Source organism: Accipiter gentilis, chromosome 4 (genome assembly GCF_929443795.1).
Source record: "Accipiter gentilis chromosome 4, bAccGen1.1, whole genome shotgun sequence".
Lineage (NCBI taxonomy): Eukaryota > Metazoa > Chordata > Aves > Accipitriformes > Accipitridae > Astur > Astur gentilis.
This window is the reverse complement of record NC_064883.1, coordinates 20,627,345-20,648,207: the sequence shown is the minus strand read 5'-3', so window position 1 is coordinate 20,648,207 and position 20,863 is coordinate 20,627,345. Positions and strand designations below refer to the sequence as shown.

Here is a 20,863-nt window from a genome sequence, read left to right as displayed (position 1 = left end):
ATTGATAATTTATAAATACTTATCACCTTTTAAATGCTTTGCCTTCTTATTTTGAAATGTACGAACATTCATTCATTAATATAAAATTTGAAAGGGAAGATCAATTTATTTGATACAGTATTACCTTCATGTCAGGATACTGGAATTTTCTCAACCAGTCTATAGCCAAATACAATTATCCAAAGGATATATGTGAATATAATATATTTTGGTCCAGATAAAAGTGTTCTGCCATACATATGTATTCTTTCTTTTCTGCTATCTTTAAGAACAGCCATAAACAAAGACTGGTTTCTCCATTTCCCCTTCCACCCTCCACCACCACCATAAGCTCCTAGGGAACTAGATGGAGATATTTAAAGTTTTTTTAAAAAATCCTGGAGTCTGTAACTGTAGGGGAATTGAAAACTAGTAGGTAGATGCAACATTTGTGACTCTTATTTTTGGAAACCTATGCCTTCATGGTCAAATTACATAAGGATACCAATCTTACAGTTTAAATGTATGTGGGATGCCTGAAATGCTTGCAAATGGTTACTCCTCAGTGGTGACTGCACTCCGAAGTTGTACTATGATTAAGTGCTCAGTCATAAAAAATACAGAATGAGGCTGGATATCAGTATAATTATGTATTATTTTCTCTACTTTTTTTGTTCCTGAAATGTGATCTTTCATGAAACAAATTGAAAAAGACTAACCTTCTTCCTAATTTTAGACTTTAGTTCATTCATTTCAGGGACAAGTAAGACGCAGAGGAGTGGCAACAGTGACAGAACTACATTACTTCTCAGCAAACAGAGCTACAAAGCATAATGACACTGATTATTAAACAAACAAAAATAACAGATGTTGCAATTCCTTTAAGGGATTTAAATGAAAAACGCTCTGCAATATCTTCTGCGGGGTCATTTTAGAGTAGAAGGAAAAGCTTACCTGACACAATTACATCTTATGTAAAGTAACAACTTCATTATAAAATTAATAGAAAATAAATTCCTGAGATTTTTCAAATCATCGATTCTGTTAATTTTTCAAAGGGTTGTTTCAACAGTAGCTTAAACATTAATACTTAGGAAGCCAAACACTCTGGCTGTACAAGCTCTATACAGAAACACAACAGTACCCACTTTGAGTCTGCACCCCAGCAGTGAGAGCTGCCAGCGTGGAACATGCACCTGTACCGAGTAATAGTGACAGCGGCGGAGATTGTCTTTGTACTGAATATTCATTCAAACACAAACCGTCTTTGCACAGCTTTTACAGGAGCTTGAGCTGAAGAATATTACCCACTCTATTGCAGTGCTATGCAAAAAGTCAGGCTCTTCTAATCATGAGGTCTCCTCCAGTTAATTGACCTATCCATGACATCATCTAAGGAATTACGACACTATGAAAGTTATATTCAGGCCAGCAATATGCCACCACTGCTCCCAGATGGCACGAGGAACCGGGTCAAATGCAATCTGTCCTCCTCACGTACTACAGAATTAATTTAAAAGCCACATCTGAGAAGGGATTGCAATGAATTAATTTGTATGCTAGGCAAGTTTTAGTTCAGATATAGGTTTGAGGTCAAGCTTATAATGGAGGTCTTGATACAGATCCATGAATCTAAAAGCACATGCCGTTTTAAAAAAAAAGGTAATTTTAAATAACAGTTTCCTCTACAGAAAGCTAAGCATAGTCGGCAAGTACTTCTACACATGTAATTTTACAGATGTGATTAGTCCTGCTGAAATCAAAACTGAATCATGTATATAGAATTAAGCACGGGTGAAATTATCTACAGTATGACTTAACATTTAGAGATGTCATTCTTGAGGAAGAACAACTGTATCAAATGCAATTTAGAAAAAAGAAACTCATCAAGGATTTAAGACAAATATACTGCTGAAGCAGCAAAATGGCTGGAGCAAGTTAACGAGCAGATTTTCCTGTGAACCACTGTGTCTGATTCAGTCTGCTACAATATGCATAGCAGAAAATATAGTCCTTCTTCCCTTTCAATTGCTGCTCAAAGAATAATTGGTGCTTTAAAACATTTAGATAGCTAATTATCAAAAATAAAGTAGTGGGTTTTCTCATTGTTACACTTAATAGAATTAAACACATGTAAGTAGTAATTAAAATAAACTCTATCAATAAACATGAGTAATGAACCAGATAATAGTTGATGAAAAATAATTTAATTTTAAAAAAACAACAAACAAACCCCAAACCTGTTTATTGGCTGAACACTGTATTTTCCAGTGGGGAAGTCTCACCCATATTTAGGGTAGAATGCTACAAATCTCTGAATTCAGATATTCTTCAAGTCAAGTTGTTGACAAAGTTTTTTCCCCCCTATATTCTGAATACAGCTTTCATATATTCATAGTTTACTGAAATGAAATGCCTCTTAAAAAGATGAATGGCAAGAATCTAAAGGTATTTCATCAAGGAATATTAAGCTTAAATGGTTATTGCTATTTACTAGTTCTCCCTTATAAGTAAAATATGAAATGTCATACCATTTGGCTTTCTCTCAAAAGAGGATACAATGGTAACTAAGAGAAAATGTTAATGTCACAAGTCCTTGTCCCTGCCTTATAATCTTTCTTGTTTTTAATTGTAATTAACTTTTCAAAAAAAGAGGCAATGCTTGTTGACAATTCTGAATCTTATACTCTAAAACAAAATAAGTCTTTTTGAACCTTTAAAAGAAAATACCTCAATGATGGTTGGTTTGCCCACATTTTCTACAGTTGGTGAGCCATACAGCACTCCATCACTATATGGTGTCCTTTGTATATAGCGTAGCCATCCAGGTCTGTCAGGGTAACCCATTAAGTTGGTATTAAATGTTATAGGATCATTACTTATTTCACCTAGATAAGAAAAATTGTATTAGAGTATTTACAAAAAAATACTATACACTTTTTGATATTTCCATTAGAAAATCTTATTGTCTTCCAGTTGTCTTCTAAGCATTTAAAAAAAAATAAAAAATTGCTAACCTTCACCATATCAGAAATATGTGAACTCCTACTCAGCACTTGTAAGTATTGAGAAATTCGTATCTGAAAAGTGTAACCAACTGCATAGATAAATGTGCTTGTACTTCTTAAGAGTCCTGGCTAACTCTGTGTGCTTGCACTCGTTAACTAGCCGGTCTGAGTTCCGCCTAGAATTAAAGCGTCTAACCTCCTTACTGACAAAAGCACAAAGGTCTCAGTCCTTTAATTCCGAAAACCACTTCTTTTTATTTACTTTTTTTAATAATGGCTCTGGAGACCCAATGTACCTGGACGGCCTTCCTGTAAAGAGTGGCCGTGCGATCATCAATGTCTGAAAGCTTCTTTTAGCATCAGGATATACATACAGGTCTGCAGCACCAACAGCCTGGCAGTAGTTGTTCTTTAGAGAACAAATTATTTCAAAAAAGGACCAGACATTCCAGCAAAATGGATCCACTGATGGCTACAAATACCATGGTCCAGCTGCAATCTCTAAAAGCTCCTAAAGTTAAACCACTACAACAGTTCTCGTGGTTCTTACCGAGACTCTTACAAATGGCCAGATTTGACTTCTGTTTATTTTTGCTTTTGTAAGCACTACCAGATCCGCACCATTAAGGCATGGGGACCTTACAGCTGAGGCACAGAACTCGGGCAAATCTGCTCTTAGCCTGTGCAGACCCTTTTGCACCGCATTCCTCCAACCTGGCTTTGAAATGGCAACAGCAGCCATTGTAGGGCAAGTGACAAGAGAAGACAACAGGCAGGCTGGCACAGAAGGCAGAAACCGAGCCCAAGACCTGTTGCCAAAGGGTAACTAATTTTCAGGTACACATTTACACATCTGGATGTGGGTAAAAGAGACCAAACCCACACCAAACCAGCACCAGGGCGTAACACAACTTTCCTCGCTATTCTCTCGGGATGTCCCAGTAATCTCACCTATTGCATTCATAATAAAATCCCCAGCATCACAAATGATTTGGGGAAAAACCTGAAAGCCACCTGTGATACATTCTGGTTTGCCCTCTGTCAAAGTAGGCTACGCTAATGATCCAGCACAGCGGACCAAACAAACAAACAAAAAAAAAACACAACAAAAAAAAACCATGCCAACATCTGGCCTTACAGTGAATTTCTGTTATGATCACAATCATCTATGGGTACAACAATTTCAGCAGTATCTGAAATCAGATTCATACTGCCTTTGAATCATATGAATGTCAAGACAGGCTGGGGCTATAAGGATTCGAAAAACAATCCATCTTTAGTAAAATTTCCAGGTTCCTTCCATCTATGTGCCAAAATTGGGAGAAAACTGGGACACAGGCAAACCTCACTCTGCTAGTCACTGTTACATGAACTGAAGAGTCTGGTATATGTCAGGAAAAATATCCATCAAGGAAAAGAATTTTTTAGAATATTTGGGTTTATTCATGACAAAATTTAACCAATGCTAACAGAAGCTTCTTTTTTCCGTGAGTTTTGAAAATAGTACTCTCAAATCAATTCAAAAGCTTATTAATGAAAGAGGTTTTGATTGTGTGCGCAGTACATTTATTATGTGGTTTTTCTATTTTGATAGGAAAACAGGATAGTTATATTTATATAAATAGGATATATTTACGTATTTGTTATTCCTTTGCATTATCAATAAGCATGTGGGGCAGCACGTTCTCTCTTTCTCTCCCCGTCCCCCCCCAGCTTGCTTATACATATTCCAGCTTGCCAGTGATCAATCCTTTAGGTTTGCCTTTGGTGTACATCAAAACACCATACTTAGGACATCGCAGCTTTCTCCAAAAACAAACTGCTTACTAACATTAAACTGCTCCTAAGTACAGGAAGAAGGCTGAATCCAAAGGAGCATTTGTTTCAAATGAAACAAAACATGATTACATAGTCTCATATCTGATTTAATCTTCTATTTTGTCTCAAGTTTACTATATGCTTTCAAAATGTTCTTTCATATAGCCTGATAGTCTGGAGCACTGATCAGATAAATGGCATTTTTTAACAGAGGTAATTATTAAACTTCTACGATTTCATATTTAATGCAAAAGTGAAGAAAAGGTATACTTCCTAATCTCAGACACATAGTGTGTTATTACACCTTCCCAAATTATTAAGTACATTTTTCACAATACACAATCATATGCATCTTTTCACAAATGATCACAAACCAGAACATTTTAAAGTTGTAGGACCACATATTTTATTTCATTTGAAGATATTTCAACAGGAACTAAAAACTGTCCTTTGTATGTTACATAGTGAACTGTAAGGTATGCTAAATAGACCTGAATTTTTTAAAACTTTCCCCCCACACACATGTTTTTATATAATATGGAAGATCTTAGCATCCCATACCAGGCTTTGGATAAGGAGGAAATTCCCCCTTAAAGTACTCTCTCTCCAAAACATGAACAAAAAGAACTCCAGCAGAAGGGTATACATTCCGATCAGAGTGCACCTTAGACAGAATCGTGTACACTGAAAAGCAGAAGGAAAGATAAGAGACAGAAAAAAAGCAAAAATGAGACATGCTCTAGATAATACAGCATGCATTTCAACAGCAATGTGGGCAATCTGGGAGAAGGAATGCAACGAATATTAGGTATCTGTTAATAAGGTTTTTAAAAGGTTGCACAGATTTAAGAACAGAACACAGAGCAAACCCTCTCTTTGCCCAACAGGATCCTTTCCAACACTGCAATAAACAAAACTGGCTATGTTAGGATTTCAGAAGTTGCATGAGCTCTTTATTTTTATTACAATTAAAAAACCCCCACAAACACACACAAGGGAGGCTATTGTAATTTTATAGTTCGTTTATTTGTAACATTACATGAATAAAAATACATTAAATGAATGACACAATTGTGTTTTCTTGATATTTTTCATTTTAAAAAAGGAACATGAGAAATACAGAGGAACCTTACCCATCAATGGTACTGAGTCCTCACTGAATGAAAATGGTGGATTTTTCAGTTCTTGTGCGGAAAAGGACAAAGCAATTCATTTCAGCTGAGGATTTCTGATTTCTTAAAGCTAGACTTTCTTAGACCAGCAAATTCAGAAAACGTACACCCAAAAATCTGGTTAGAGAGCTCATTATTGAAGAAGATGCGCTTGTATTGAAGGATAAAACAGAAGGACATGGGCAATTATAGGACATTCAGGTGTCACTGATTCCAAACAAAAAAAAAGAAGCCATATTTTACAGGACTCAGAATTAAAAGCCTAAAGGAAACTTAATTCAGAACAACCAGCATAAGTAAAAGCAATATGCTATTTTTTATGTAATTACAAATTTAGCTGATAAAAGCAAATCTTATTTAGGTATAACACATTTGACACAGTACTATATACACATTTTAATGAATTAGAAGAATAAAGAAATCATAATGATACATTAAACGGGTAAGAAACCACTTTATAGACAAGTTTAAGAATTTAAGTATAAATGGAGAATACTGATCTAATAGGTGTTTCTCATGGTGTCTTAACGGGGTACACTGTAGGTCATATTACTATTCCATATTACTATTCAATTTTAAGTCAATGCCCTGAAAGAATCTATCATTGCTGATGATTTTTGTCCATGAGATGAGGATTACACAAGTGGTAAATAAAGATAAAGTACAGAAACAGACACACACCACTACCTGCCTTGCTTGCTAAACTGAAAGAAACTTTATGAGAAGTCACATCTCCAAAGACTATAGGTCTTACAGCATGGGGTACTATCATAGGGAAGAGGGACTCCAAAAGAGACTTCAGAGTCATCACAACAAACTCACAGAAACAAACTTGTACCTCCTAGAAGATAAAAGGGTTAATTTTAACACTTGGATCAATAAGTAAGGTACATTTCAAATGTGGCTCAAGATCATGTGATTTCCTAATCCTGGTATAATTTCTCTGGCCTTATCATTACACCAACCTTCTTACTTGAGATCTGCTTAAAAAGCCACTGCTAATTAGGCATTAATCACAGACATTCCATCCTTCAGACCACGTACTCCCGTGTGGAATCTCTCTCACCCAATTTTAGATGCCTACAGAAACAACAGCCACCACTGAGTTAGTCAGGCTCCTTTTATAGTCAGTGGAGAAGAAACAGATGCTTCTAGGGGTTGATTAATTTGATTTCTCCTGTAAAATGAGATGAATCATGCCCTAGATTCCTGACTACACTGACTAGATCTCCAATGACTGCAGAGGCAGCGGAGAGGTGATGCAGACATCTGTAAAGTAGACCTCTACATTTAATTACATACTTCCCACACTTCAAGCCTGATATTGCAGAATTAATAGTCTCAAGCTCTGGATATGCTATTGATCAAATTCCACAGCAGTTGCTTTTTCCCACCTTTGGAAACCACTTTTAACACAGTACTAAACAGAACATCTTTCTAATAATTTTAGCTTAAACACAAAATTAAAATGGATCCTGAAATTTAAATAATTTATTACAACTTTGTGTGGTTATTAAACCAGTTACTGTAATTTTAATTATGTAGACTTGATTTAAATACAGTAACATAACTGTTTGATTTGCATAATTAAAATTAGTAAATTGATGACCCAAAAAACTTTTGTACTCACTTCTGTGAATGAGCTATAAATAGAGCAAGGAAACTAATTTCCTTTAAAATATTTTCAAGAAAAGCTGAAAAAGTAATTTCTAACATTAATACAGCAGAAAAGCTGACAAAAATATGGTGGCTGGCTGAAAATGCATCAAATACCTGGAAAAAATCCATTTTTGCATTTCTGATGCTTTGACTCTACAATGAAAATCCATATCAAACAGGAAGAACAGTGAAAAAGTAATGTATATTTTCTCCACAAGCAATAGTTTTAGAAAGGAAGAAGGATAATAGAATCAGCAGTTATTGAAAAAAACCATGTAACATATTTCTTTTGCCTGTTAGAGGAAATCTATTGCCACCACTAAATGCCTGCCCATTCTTAGTAATGAGACGTTCTCTGTTGCTAAAGTAAGCATACCAATAAGGATTTAATGCATATATAAAACAGTGATCTTGGTGGAAGTCTAAAAATGCCTCTCAGAAGGAAAAATCCCACAAATTTATTTTATCTTATAATGACAAACACATTGTAATGACACAAGTACGGAGATTAAGAATCTGAAAGTTCTCGCCCCCCTTGTCAGAGAAGCTCTCTTCTTTTTCCCCTGTCAAGTTCCTTCAAAATCAGGAGGAAAATGGTGAGTTTTCAGCCCACTACAGCAATAACTGCTTTTCAACGATGAAACAAGTGAAATGCTATTTTCTTCAGAAGCTTTTAAAACGCACAATTATTTTCATAAGACTTCCTGAGACTGGAGATGAATGTGTAATCATCTTAGGTTATCTAGGGATGAAACTGAATATACTTACCAACTTCTAGATACTAATCTAACACAGCATACTGCCAGATGTGAATTGCCTGGGTAAATTCCCTGTGGTAAATAAAAATCTCGGGGACTGTGAAAGGCTTCTGTAAAACTAACCACGGGAAATTAAAAATCTTCACTACATAGGATCACAACAGATCCCTGCTAGAAAAACAGACAGTATCAGCTACCTCAATAGCACTGTTCTCTTCTTTCTTGTTTCCAGATCCCTTGGAGGACTTTCTGTAGATCCCAAGATATATCTGTACAGAAAGGTTAGAAGTTCTGGAGATTGGCAAAGAAGTAGATTAACTGGAAACTGAAGGCTGGAAAACACACACCACTTTTTGAAACATATACAGAAACTGTCCCAGTTGTTGTTCTTGTGGGTCTCAAACATGGGCACCACCAGGAATTCAGCTAGGATTGTATCAGCCCCTAGCCCAGAGCCCGTTAACAGACACAGGTGACCCCCGTCTCCAGAAATTTCAGAAGATTTACCATGTTGGTTGAAGTCTGTATGTCGATGATCTTCAGAAAAAAAAACACCTGGAAATTTCTTCTGGGAATTTCAATGGGTTCTCTCCCCACAAATTTTTAGCAGATGAAGCACAATCCCAGAAATAACTTGATTTGGGGGCCAATCCAGACTGCCTGCCTGGATGGGCAATCAGTGCAAAGCCTTTTCTCAGCTAGTGTACACTAGCTAAAATAGTCTATGTATACTTGCATAAATGACAATAAAATAGTCTTTTTGCAATATGTATATGAAATTTTTTTTTTTTAATTGTTACAGACAAGTTATTGTATTAAGCATACTGCAAAGGTACCTCCAAGCAACCAGCCATGATAAGAAAATGTGCAATATTAGGTATACACACAGCCATTATTTCAAGCAAAGCCATAGGAACAGGAAAGTTGGGGAAGACTCACAAAGACACGCAGGTCTGTGAATGTTTAAAAGATTGAAGAAATGTAAAATTTTCCAAATTACTTACCTTGAAATAGCACCTTATTCCTAAAACAAGGACATGACTGAAAAAGCAAGAGTAATATTAAAAGCAGATTTGACTGAACCAACATGGGATTTAAATTTACAACCTAAACTCACCATTCTTCTCAACAGCCTTTATTCTGCTGATAATATAACTGTGGGCTTGCTTAGTCGTCCAGTTAACTGTTCCATTATTGCCATCAGCAGAGCTTAACAAAAAAGCTTTTCAGAATAAAACAAATGCAAAAAAAATTAGTCAGATCAACAGACTCCCACAAACAAAGTATCAGATGGGATCAGATGCCTTCTAAACCAGGTTTTGGTTTAAGTCAGAGTTTAGGAACCTCAGGTTAAAAAAAATGGTGGTGTTTGATTTGAATATATAAACATATAACAATCTGATAGTAACATTTTGGACACTCATTTTTCTAAATAAGGTAATGTGCTGGTTTTGGCTGGGGTAGAGTTAATTTCTTCATAGTAGCTGGTGTGGGGCTATGTTTTGGATTTGTGCTGAAAACAGTGTTGATAACACAGAGATGTTTTAGCTGTTGCTGAGCAGTGCTTACGCAGAGCCAAGGCCTTTTCTGCTTCTCACCCCACCGAGTGGGCTGGGGGTGCACAAGAAATTGGGAGGGGACACAGCCAGGACAGCTGACCCCAACTGACCCAAGGGGTATTCCAGACCATACGACATCATGCTCGGCTTATAAAGCCGAGGGAAGAAGGAGGAAGGGGAGATGTTCAGAGTGATGACCATTCTCTTCCCAAGTCACCACTACGCATGATGGAGCCCTGCTTTCCTGGAGATGGCTGGACACCTGCCTGCCCATGGGAAGTGGTGAATGAATTCCTTGTTTTGCTTTGCTTGTGCACGCGGCTTTTGCTTTACCTATGACTGTCTTTATCTCAACCCACGAGTCTTCTCACTTTTACCCTTCCGATTCTCTCCGCTATCCCACTGTGGGGGGAGTGAGCGAGTGGCTGCGTGGTGCTTAGTTACTAGCTGGGGTTAAACTGCGACAGCTAAGCTTACACTAAATGCTTAAACCTCTGCAGACACTTCTGCTGATGTAATTATACTGATAATAAAGATGATGAAGAGCATTCTCTGATAAATATATTTTGCACTTGCAAAACCTCATATACCAGCAAAGACATACCTAAAGTTACTTTCACTGGCATAGTATATTTTGGCCAAACTAGGGAAAGTAATGTAACCAAAAGCACAGCTTTGCTGATATAAAGATGCTTTGCTGATATAAAGACACATGGGGCTGATCACCTTGCCTTGCAGGCATAACCAATAATCAATTTTGAAAAAAGAACCAGTTAAAAAGGGTTGTCTTCACCCCAAGCAGCTAGAACACCGCCTGAAAACAGCTGGATCAGTGCAGCTGAAGGTGTAAGAAGGTTTAAATGTTCTGAGGAGCAAATTATTATAGGAGACAGAAAGCAACCGTGGAGCTGACAGAAAGACTCCATTTCACCAGTGCCTGAGAACGCTCTATCCTCCCCTCCCACTTTTTGTTCTTTCGTTCCCTTTCTTCTGTGATGAATAGTAGATATATCAGCTGTTTGTATAGTTATATACCAGCTGAAAGTGTAGAGGGAAGGAATTGGAGTTGGATACTACAAATGGGAAAGTGGTCTTTCTTTTGAAGTAGTTTGGGAGTGAGAACTCATGTCAAACCTCAGTTAGAAGATGTTATTGGATTAGCATCTTAATTTCCTTGTAAAAACAGCAGCATCAGAAAAAACCAAGTAGCAGTATTTGCACTCAGATAGACCAGTATGCAGGAAGAAGAACACTTATTGGCAAACACTCAAAGTATACATGTATCATTTACATTAGAAGCTTAAACATCTGCGGAAACTTCTGCTGACACAGCTACTCCAGTCAGCCATTATATTACTGGTATCGCATTCTCCAAACAGAATTTAGGAGGCTGAACAGATCTGGCTTAAGCAGTAGTCATGATACACAAATACTCAATCTATGCATGTGAGGCATTTATTAATGATAATTTACTCAAAACACCTGAAATTGAATTGAGGATGAAAAATAACAAAATAATTACATGCTCAAATTAACATACCAATAAAATAATGTTTCTAAGTTATGAATTTCTGTTAAGTTTCTTTAGACTTTCAATATACACAAAGGAGCTGATCGAACAAAAAGGTATTATTCACATCCACTGTTTTACATCTGTCTTGCAAGATGGACAACTTTCTCCCTGCTGAATTGATCTGCATACATTGCAAGTCTGAATATAATACTGTCCTAGAGATTATCCAGCTCAGTACTGCATATGACCTTTAGCGTGAATTTTCTGTAATTCTTGGAACACTCCATAAATTCCAGAAAGGTAAAATAAAGTTGTTCCAATATTTCAACAGGATGAACTGGGAATCAGAGGCTTTTCAGCTACAAACCAGCACCATGCAAAAAAGTTAATACAAGATTTGATTACTGAATTATTAAATGGAGAAGAGTATTATACTTATCACAGTCAACAAGGATTTAATGCATCTTTTCTGACACTTTTGATGAGCCCAGGAGTTTTTTCTGATAAAGACAGAAATAATGACGTTACCCTTAGATATACAGCATATCACCTAGCACTTTGAAAAACTAGATACAAAATCATTCTAGCATATTTAAATGGAATAAAAAAAGAAAGACAGGTTCCAAGATGCATTTTTAAACATAAATGATCAGTAAGTGTCTTTGATTTGGATTTGCAAATTGTGCTAGGTTTAGCTGTGGGGATTAAAGAGGATACCTGTCCACCTCTCCACCCTACACTGCATTTCACAGAGGAACTGGAAAAGCACCCAGTGTGCCTGTTTTTGGATCCTAGAGTTTACAGTATAATGTTTTAATAGAAATATATATCACCATCTATTTGATTTCTAATGACAGGTGTGAAATGAAACAATTCAGGAGCACACTGCCCATTCAACAGCTTTCACCACAGGACTGGCAGTCTCAAGCAAGAGAATAGAGCTGCTGAGTAGTTAATTTGTTAGATTTCTAGTGGGCCTCCCAAGGTTCTGGCACTGGCCTTATGCAATTTGACTTTATATATATATTTAAAATGACCTGGATGTACAATATTTACTGATAAAATTTGCTGATAAAAACAAAGGCAAGGAGATTGATAAATAATGGAGATTACATGCCACTAAGACAGAACAATCTGCATTGTTTGGTAAAAAGGTGATCGGTGATGTGCACTTAAAATAGAATAAAACGTAAATGCACACCCAGGAGCAAAGGTGGCATGCCATATGCACACTATAGAGCATGCACTTCAGGGACTTTGATAAAAAACTAAGGACATACGTCAGGTAGTAACTAGTTGAACAGAAGCTTTCAGCAGAAGACTGGTTAGAACAGGTGATACGTAAACAGCAACATCAAGGAGAAGCAGGGAGATTTTATTTTTGTCCTTGACACAGATATGATTGCTGTTCAAATGCTGTGTCTAGTACTCACACAGAGCTTTCAAGCAGCATAGCGACAACATGAAGAAAGCTCGGGGAAAATCTGTGAATATGATTAAAGGATGACAAAAGGGGCCTTATACTACAGAATGCAGGGATTCAAACTATGCATTTTATCAAAGAGACAGTTTAGAATTAATTTAATCAGCCTTGTAGTCATGCTGAAAAAAAACGTTAATAGTGTCAAGCTCTTCAGTTTGGTACACATGTTGCCACAGTGGCAGGAGCACCCACCAGTGCTTACAGCAGCAGGAGCAACTCACAGCTCTGTGCCTGGGACTTGAACATGCCCAAGTGAAGTACACCTACAGTGTTTTCTGTTTTCTTTAATTATATTTTTCTTTAATATTTTAATTTTATTTTCCTTAACTTAATCTTTATTTTCTTTAATATTTTTCTTTAATTATATTTGTATTATTTTACAAATATAAATTACATTTCTATTATTTTTACACTTTTTCCATTAATTATATTTGTATAGGTTTTATGTAAAGGTTTTAAATATTAATATTTAACAGGACAAGATTTAACAGAGAAGATATCCACAACAATTTCTGCCCACCTCGCAATCCGAAAAGGACCTAAGTTACCATGGGCCAACTTCACCTTCCCCATTCCTTTACTACAGCCTAACATCCACAAACCATCCCGCACCCTTACCTATCCTCCTTACTGCTTCTTTGAAGTAGGATCTCAAGCCCATCTGTCCCACGACTAATGCAGCACACAGCTCCACCTCTCAAAACCCGGCATTTCCCCTCTCCCCCACACCTCCACCTGGGACCCGGACCTAAGCATGTGCTCATTACCCTCATGTCACAGACCAGGACCTCGGGCCATGCTGCCACTACCCCTTACTCTCTTACCACACAACCCTGCTCCAAAAAAACCTACCCTCGCACTCCTCCACTACATATCCCATCTGGCTCGGAGCCCTTCCTGCATCCTGAGCTGGAAGCACAGGTCCGTACACGGCACAGGTTTCTGACAGGCCGCCAAGAACTGCGCAGCAGAACAACCAGAAACCGAGTTCCACCAAGTTCCACCACAACACCCGTCAAGCAACCGTCTGCATCAAGGTGCTTAGCCCGCGGCTCAAAACAGAGCTTGCACCCAGCGAGTCACTGAGGACCCACTGACATCTGCACACAGATATTTGCCCTGTGGGTCACGTCGTCCACCAGCGGAGGCAGAAGCTGCACTACCACCTACTCTCCCTCCTCTTCCAACCTCTGCACCCCTTCCTCTTACCTAATATGCGGTACATAAGCAACCACCACTGTAGAAATTTACTGTGAATTAAAGTGGATTCTCTCAGTGGAAATTCACACTGAGATGGGATATTTTCTAACAGATAAGATCCTCTTCAATGACAGCTACTGCATATGAAATGGGAATTAATTTGTGTTAGTTCTCCATTACGGATTGCTCAGGTGTCTCTGTACTCCATTTACTGTAACTGTGTAAAAGTTCAAATCAAACCCAGAAACGTTTCTAAGCTCTACATTTGTTCATCATTGTTCAGTAAGTAATGGTTTTCTACCTGTCTCTGTGCTACCCATTGATTACTGTAACATCTGAATATTTCAGCAAGATCATTCGAGAAAAGTAACTGAATCGGGCATTTTGTCAGTCTCACTGTGAAACTTCAGCATTTGCAATCTTGGGAATGCTGCAAATTAAGTACTGGGAGAACAAAAACCTCGTGCTTTATTTATAGTAACATTTACCCACCACCAGTCTCCCTCCTGCAGGCCTGACGAGAACCAAATTAGATTAGCTTTTCCGTGAAGGCGAGGAAAACATTGGTAGTTCCTGCGGCCCTGCCCCAAGCTCACAGTGTAACCACGGGGTATGGCCAGGTCACCCTGTAAGCCTGCTGTTCCAGGATGCCCCCGACATTTCTATTATCTCTTTACATGAATTATCAGAGCATCTCTGCAATTACATTCCAAATTTTTGAGGTGGCAATTGATTTAAAAGACTAAAGGAATTCAGGAAAGTCATAGATTTCAAGATGAGATTTCTGTCTGATCACTAGATCATTCTTTCTAACTTCTCATCTTCATGGCTTGGACTGCCGCTAAAAATAATCTATATTGAAAAGGCATTTTGGTGGTTTGTGTTGCAATTGTAACAACATTTAGACACAGTCTATGTTTATGTAAATGAATTTTTTTTGGTATTAGGTGAGTGCCATAGCTACACTGTTAACAAAACAATGTATACTTTTGACCTGTGTAACATGTTCATGCTAATTCCAACACAGCAATATCTATCAGTGAATACTGAAATGCGTACCTTCAGCTCTCAATCTGTAGCACCCTGTTTTGCATTGAAAACACTTCAGCAGCAAGAGAGTCATGTAAAAAAATCTTCTCAGGTTTGAGCACTTCTTGGTTCTACTACTTCTTGCTTAAAGAGCAGTTCAACTGATTAGGAGGGAAACTAATAGGTGTTCTCTGGTTTCTTGGCTCTTCTGCTTCTTTCAAATTCCTATGGAAGTAATCAAAACTAGCAACTCCCTCCTTTCCTCTTTGCTCTGCCAAAAGGCGGTACTCTGCACTGATAGTGTCTGCTGTAAATTTATCAACATCTATATAAGAAGAGCCCGAAAGCTGTACCAAAATAGATATTCTTGTCTAGGTTTGAAATTCTTTCTTCTTAGTTTGATTGGAAACAATCTTTCTTCTAAAGAAAGGGTTTTACTTTGGTGAATGTAACTTCTGAAGTACTTCAATGAACTTCTAACCAAATCTGAAAACATTAAGGAGCAAAACCAAGCCTCTCTTTACACACTAGAAGTTACATCTAGAAGATGAATTCCTGCTATAAAGCTGACTTCTTATTGTCTGGCTTGAGGACCTGCAAGATATCTCCATGTAAGCTATACCACCTATAAATAATGTGCTTCTGTAGTGAAAAGTGTACTAACGGAATGGTTAGCTTTCCCCTCCTATAATTACTTATTCAAGCAACTTCATTGACAATAGATTTTATTTATTGATCTGGGTCAGATTAGTACAAAGACTTGACAGGCAGCATCTTCACAGGCAGAGATTTAGAGCCCCGTATGAAGAAAACCTGTTTCTTTGCCCTTATGGTTGCAGCCACAAAAGAAGAAAGGGCAGGTATGCCATGGTATCAGTTTGAAAACACTAGATCATCCGTGAAATGTTCTGCCTCCCTCTGTGGGGTGCAGCTGAGAAGCAGAGTGTTGCCAATGGCACTTCTGCTGTGAACAGCGAGAGGAGTGCAGGGATCTAGTTCACTCTCCTGAATAGCCGTCCTAGCCCATGATTTCACAGTTGTTTTAAACTAATGTGTTTGCAATGCTGCTGAAAGGGGGGATTCCCAGCACATTTTTGGCCACCTAGCACACACCAGTCTAAATGATCCTGTACCAGTCCTGGTCAGTAAATTGATTTCTGTGAACAATTTTTGCTTGTGGGTGGACTAGTTTTCAGCCAGATGACCCAATTCACAGTATCACTGTACAAGTTATTCAGCACTCTCATGGGAAGCAGTGAAAAATACCTAGCTGTGGAAGGGCAGGGGAATGTTTTCTGGCAGCAATGCAGCTTTATGACAAATTAATGTGACCACATAATCACAGCTTCCAAAGTGAGAACTAATGAGCTCCTTCCCCATTTTGACCCCTTTATAGGGAAGGGGGAATATGACTCCCTATTCCTGGGATAAAACACGGGTTCCAGGGACAACACAGGCATTTATAAGTAATTCTTTAAGTGTAGAAATATAAGGGGGGGGGGGGGGGGGGGGGGGAACGACGACAACTCAGGTGAGCTCCTGGGACAGTTTGCATCATTCAGCTTCTAAAAGCTGTCTTGTATTGTACCTGAATTCAGACCAGGAACATGCAACAAAACTCCACCCGGATAAGGAATAAATTTTATATAGATATCTCTTAAAAGAACTTAACTGAACTTAAGTTCATGCTTCTTTTTTACCTCAGTCTCAAACTGTATATTCTGCTGTTTTAACCAATAAGATCCAACTGAACCAGGCTTTAGAAGGTCTGAGTTTGAAGTTGGAAAAGTTAACACCTTTCAAGGTAGAAAACCTTAAGACCTCTTCCCATACCACGTAGCCTGGAAGGGACTTGTTGACTAAGCTCACAACTCAGCTTCTAGAAGCTCATTTCGGTTGAAACTTATTAAACTTAGTATCTTAGCTGATACTGAAAACTTTTATCCTAAGACTGTCCTAGCTCTTTCTTGGCTGCTATCCCACAACTGGTCTTGGGAGAGGGAGGGCAGGAAGAATTTCCACATAAAGAGAAAGCAGTATCTTGCATCTAGCAAATGCAAAGTTTTATCCTCACGTTGAACAACTTAACACTTAGGTGCTAACCACATCTTTGATATAGCCAATGCCTCATGCCACCTCTGCTGTCAGTACCCTAGTGTACCTAGATATTATTTGAGAAGATATTGAGCAGACTGTTAGCTTTCAGGTGACACACCACCACCTTCTCAGAGCACTAAATAACCTAACAGACTTCTTGCTGTTGCTCTTGGGGTAGCAACGGCCTCACAAAGGCTATTAAGTGTTACCCGTTCGAAGTATTTCACTGTGAAGAACCTGGTGGGTGTGAAACCCGCCTACTGCGTGACCGCTATTATTTACACGCAATAGGGAGCAGGATTAAGGCTTTTTCTGCCGTCTTAATTCTGACACAGTCGGATTAACTGGTCAAGATGGGAAATAATTTGCGGGTGGGGGGTGGAACACGGAAGATACCCCTGTACTCAAAACCGCCCAGCCCTCGGGGACAGGCAACAGCCCTGCCAGGTCGAGGGAGGGGGCGGAGGGCAGCGGGCGCTGCCGCCCGGCCCGGCCCGGCCCGGCCCCGGGAGCGGAGCCGCTGCCGCTACCCAGCGCCTCTCGCCCAGGCCTCGCTCCCCCGCCCCGCCGGCAAACCCGCTCCCGCGCCGCGAGGCCTCGTCCCGCGCCCCGGCGCGGCCGCCCCCGCCGCAGCCGGGCTCCCTCAGCGCGGGGCCCCGCCGGACCCGGGGCGCTCCCCGCGAGGCGCCGCGCTGGGCGGGGCGGGCTGCGGCCGTTCCCTCCGCAGGGGGAGAGGCGAGGGGCGGGCAGGCCGCCAGCCCTGCGCCGCCGTCGGGGTGTGCTCCGCCGCGCCGGGAAGCCGCTGGAGCCGCGGGGGGGGGGGGGGGGGGTTGCCGGGGCGGGGCCGACCCCGCACCGACGGGAGGAGGGGGGAGGCACGGAGCGGGGGGAAAGGGGGCACAGCGAGCCGCAGCCTGAGGGCAACGCGGGGAGGGAGCGGCGCCGCCGGGAGGGGTCAGGATAGGCCGCAGGACGGGGGTGGTGGCGGGGGGCACACCGCGGCGCAGGCCGGCGGCTGCCGGCAGGGCCCGTGCCCGCTTGCCGCGGTGAAACGCCGCCGGGACCGACCTGTCAGCAGGAGGGTGGTGAGGGCGCCCCCGCTGTGCGGCCAGGGCCCCGCCGCGCAGTATCGCATTGCTCCCCGCTCCTCCGCCTGCTGCTGCTGCCGCCGCTGCTGCCGCATCCTCCGCGCCGCGCCGTGCCGTGCCGTGCCGCGCCGTGCCGTTGCCACCGCCTCGCCCCGCGGCGGCCGCAGCATCCTCCCCGCCCCGCCCCGGCGGCGGTCTCCAGGCAGCGCGGCTGCCCCGCGGGGCATGCTGGGAGGAGGCGCCCGTCGCACCCCGACGGCGGCGGCCATGTTGGGGGGAGCGCGGGGGAGCTGAGCTGCCCGGTGCGGGGTCCGCAGAACCCGTTTCCCCTGAAGGCCGGGGCAGGCTGGCTTGTGGGGCCCTGGCAGGGTGCCTGCCCTGCGCTGCGCTGCCCTGGTGGGGCTCGGCGCTATCTCAGTGGAGAGGCGGGCGCAGCCTGCGACGGGGCTCGGCCGCTCTCGCCTCAGGCCAGCGGTGCAAGTGTGGCGGGAACGAAGTGGCGGTGAAGCGAGGCGTGGTGGGTGCGCCGGGTGCGGAAGGGAAGGCAGCGGCCGTGGCACCTTGCTGCTTGCCTCTTGCAGCCCCGCTCCCTCCGTTGGGGCCCAGACACAAGCAGTAGGGCAGGGCAGGACGCCTTGCAAGCTTGCCTGGCGTGCTCCGGTGCGGTGTGCTCTTGGAGGACGTCGTGGCTGAAGTCCTTGCAACATCAGTTTTCTGAATATCTTACCCCTTTTTAAGTCTATATCCATATTATACACGTAAATCCAAAGTGGCTTTTTTCCAACGTTCAGCAGCTGCACCTGCACCTAGCGGAGTTGTGAGTAGGGTGCCTGGAGGTTATGGTCAGGAGCGCCAGCTCCAGGCTCAAGGTGAGCATGGAGACTTGTTACTCCTCTCGCATTGCTCTCCTGCAGCTTTGTGGCCTCCATTAAAGGTTGTACCCAATTTTCTAAGTCAGGTCAGATTATTCTGTGCTATCTCACTCCACGCTGGCTGCATTATGCTTTCTGGACTAATTACTGATCTTTGAATGCCATTTAATGTCTGCAGCATAGCCCAAAAGCTATCGCAGTGCTTGCCCCGCTGTGGAAGCAAACCCTGCCCCCCCCCTCCCCCCCATGTAGGAAGGAAGAAAGAATATTGTCAAATACAGTTCTTGGCAATGGTGATGTACTTGGTGGGTGGGTGTATGTGTATGTCAGAGATAACCACTTAAGACACAGTGCTATGTAAATATAGCATTTTCTTTTAGGGAGCTACACTCTCAGCTTTCTATATGATATATATGAGTAGTCCCTGTACTAGAACTACATGTAGAACCACATCTAGAGCCATGCCTGCTTTTATGTATTATTTAGTAGGTTTGATTAACTCATTATTTAAACTTGCAATATCTTAGGGCAGTTATGCATGGGAGGATAGATTTTTTTGACAAATACTTTGTAAATGTTTTGCTGTATAGGTTAGTATAGAAGTACATTTAAATAGGGACAAGACTTGGATGGAGAGTTTCTGTTAAATATTGGCTTGGAATTGCATAGAACGCCATTAAAGATTTTATTTTTGCCTTCCACAACTAAAGCCCAGCTCCACAAATAGATCTGCTTCTACTTTTATTTTCTCCTTCTGGTGGAGTGTCATGTTTGATATTTGCAAATTGTAGTAAGTCTTCCATTATCCATGGAAATGACCTTCCTTCCCTTGTTCTGCATACAGAATTTTGATCTCTCATTAAATTTCATAAGCATTTCCACTCTTGCAAGCCAAATACATTTGCAAAAAATAATAATTGTGTGCTTTTGAGGTTTGGAAGGCAGAAATATAATCTGGCTTACTCAAATTGTATTGACCCTATTGAACTCTTTATAAGCAGAGGAAAAAAAGACAACTGTAGAAGACTTTATCCTGCCTGGCTTTAGTCTTGTTATGGCTCTAAGTTTCCATTAATCCATCTCATGAAGGGGAACTTTACGTAGTAAGAGGCTCTTCAATATAGAAGTTCTGCCTGACATTAAGGTGCAAAATACTCTGGTGTTCTAGTCAGCCAGCTTAATATATCCCAGATAAAGGATTTTTTATTCTCTTTCCACTGAGACTTTCTTTCAGAATATATTCATGTTTTTAGTTTGATTGCATAGGTATTTAAGAGCAGAAATCACACTCCTTCATTTTCCTCTATCTAGGAGTAAGTCTTCTGTTTCATCGAACTTCATAATTTTGAGTAGGCCTACTTCCACTCTGAAGTTATATGTGATTTTTTGATTCATTCCCTTATGGAAGCATACAAAGCCATGCAAGTGCAGCTGTGCCATAACGATCTCAGATAGCTAGCTCATCCTGTGATAGTAATGTTTAGACTAATGAGTGAGAATACTGGTAGCTTTCCAACAATAATTTTACTGCTAGCGGAGTGTCTGATTTTTGTAAACATCTGTACTGTCATCAGCTTATTAATTACCAGTTTCTTTCCAAGTAGTATCATGTTGAGATGTTATTCCTA

At 40.8% G+C, this 20,863-nt stretch overlaps 1 protein-coding gene across 8 annotated transcripts in view; it reads right to left on the bottom strand.

Annotated features, from left to right (window-relative positions):
- The window catches only part of SGCE (sarcoglycan epsilon), a 34,649-nt gene extending 16,113 nt beyond the window's left edge, over positions 1-18,536 (bottom strand). For 5 of the 8 annotated variants that reach the window (XM_049798573.1, XM_049798575.1, XM_049798572.1 and 2 more), the window contains exons 1-4: positions 18,344-18,536; positions 9,512-9,616; positions 5,367-5,489; positions 2,710-2,867 (exon numbers count right to left, since the gene is read on the bottom strand). In XM_049798573.1, the coding sequence (XP_049654530.1) occupies positions 2,710-2,867; positions 5,367-5,489; positions 9,512-9,616; positions 18,344-18,533 (576 nt within the window). In that variant the 5' untranslated portion in view covers positions 18,534-18,536. Of the gene's footprint in view, positions 1-2,709; positions 2,868-5,366; positions 5,490-5,938; positions 8,932-9,511; positions 9,617-18,343 lie in introns of all 8 variants that reach the window. The other 3 variants (XM_049798579.1, XM_049798578.1, XM_049798577.1) reach the window with 3 other exon arrangements.
- Positions 18,537-20,863: the final 2,327 nt, after the last annotated feature.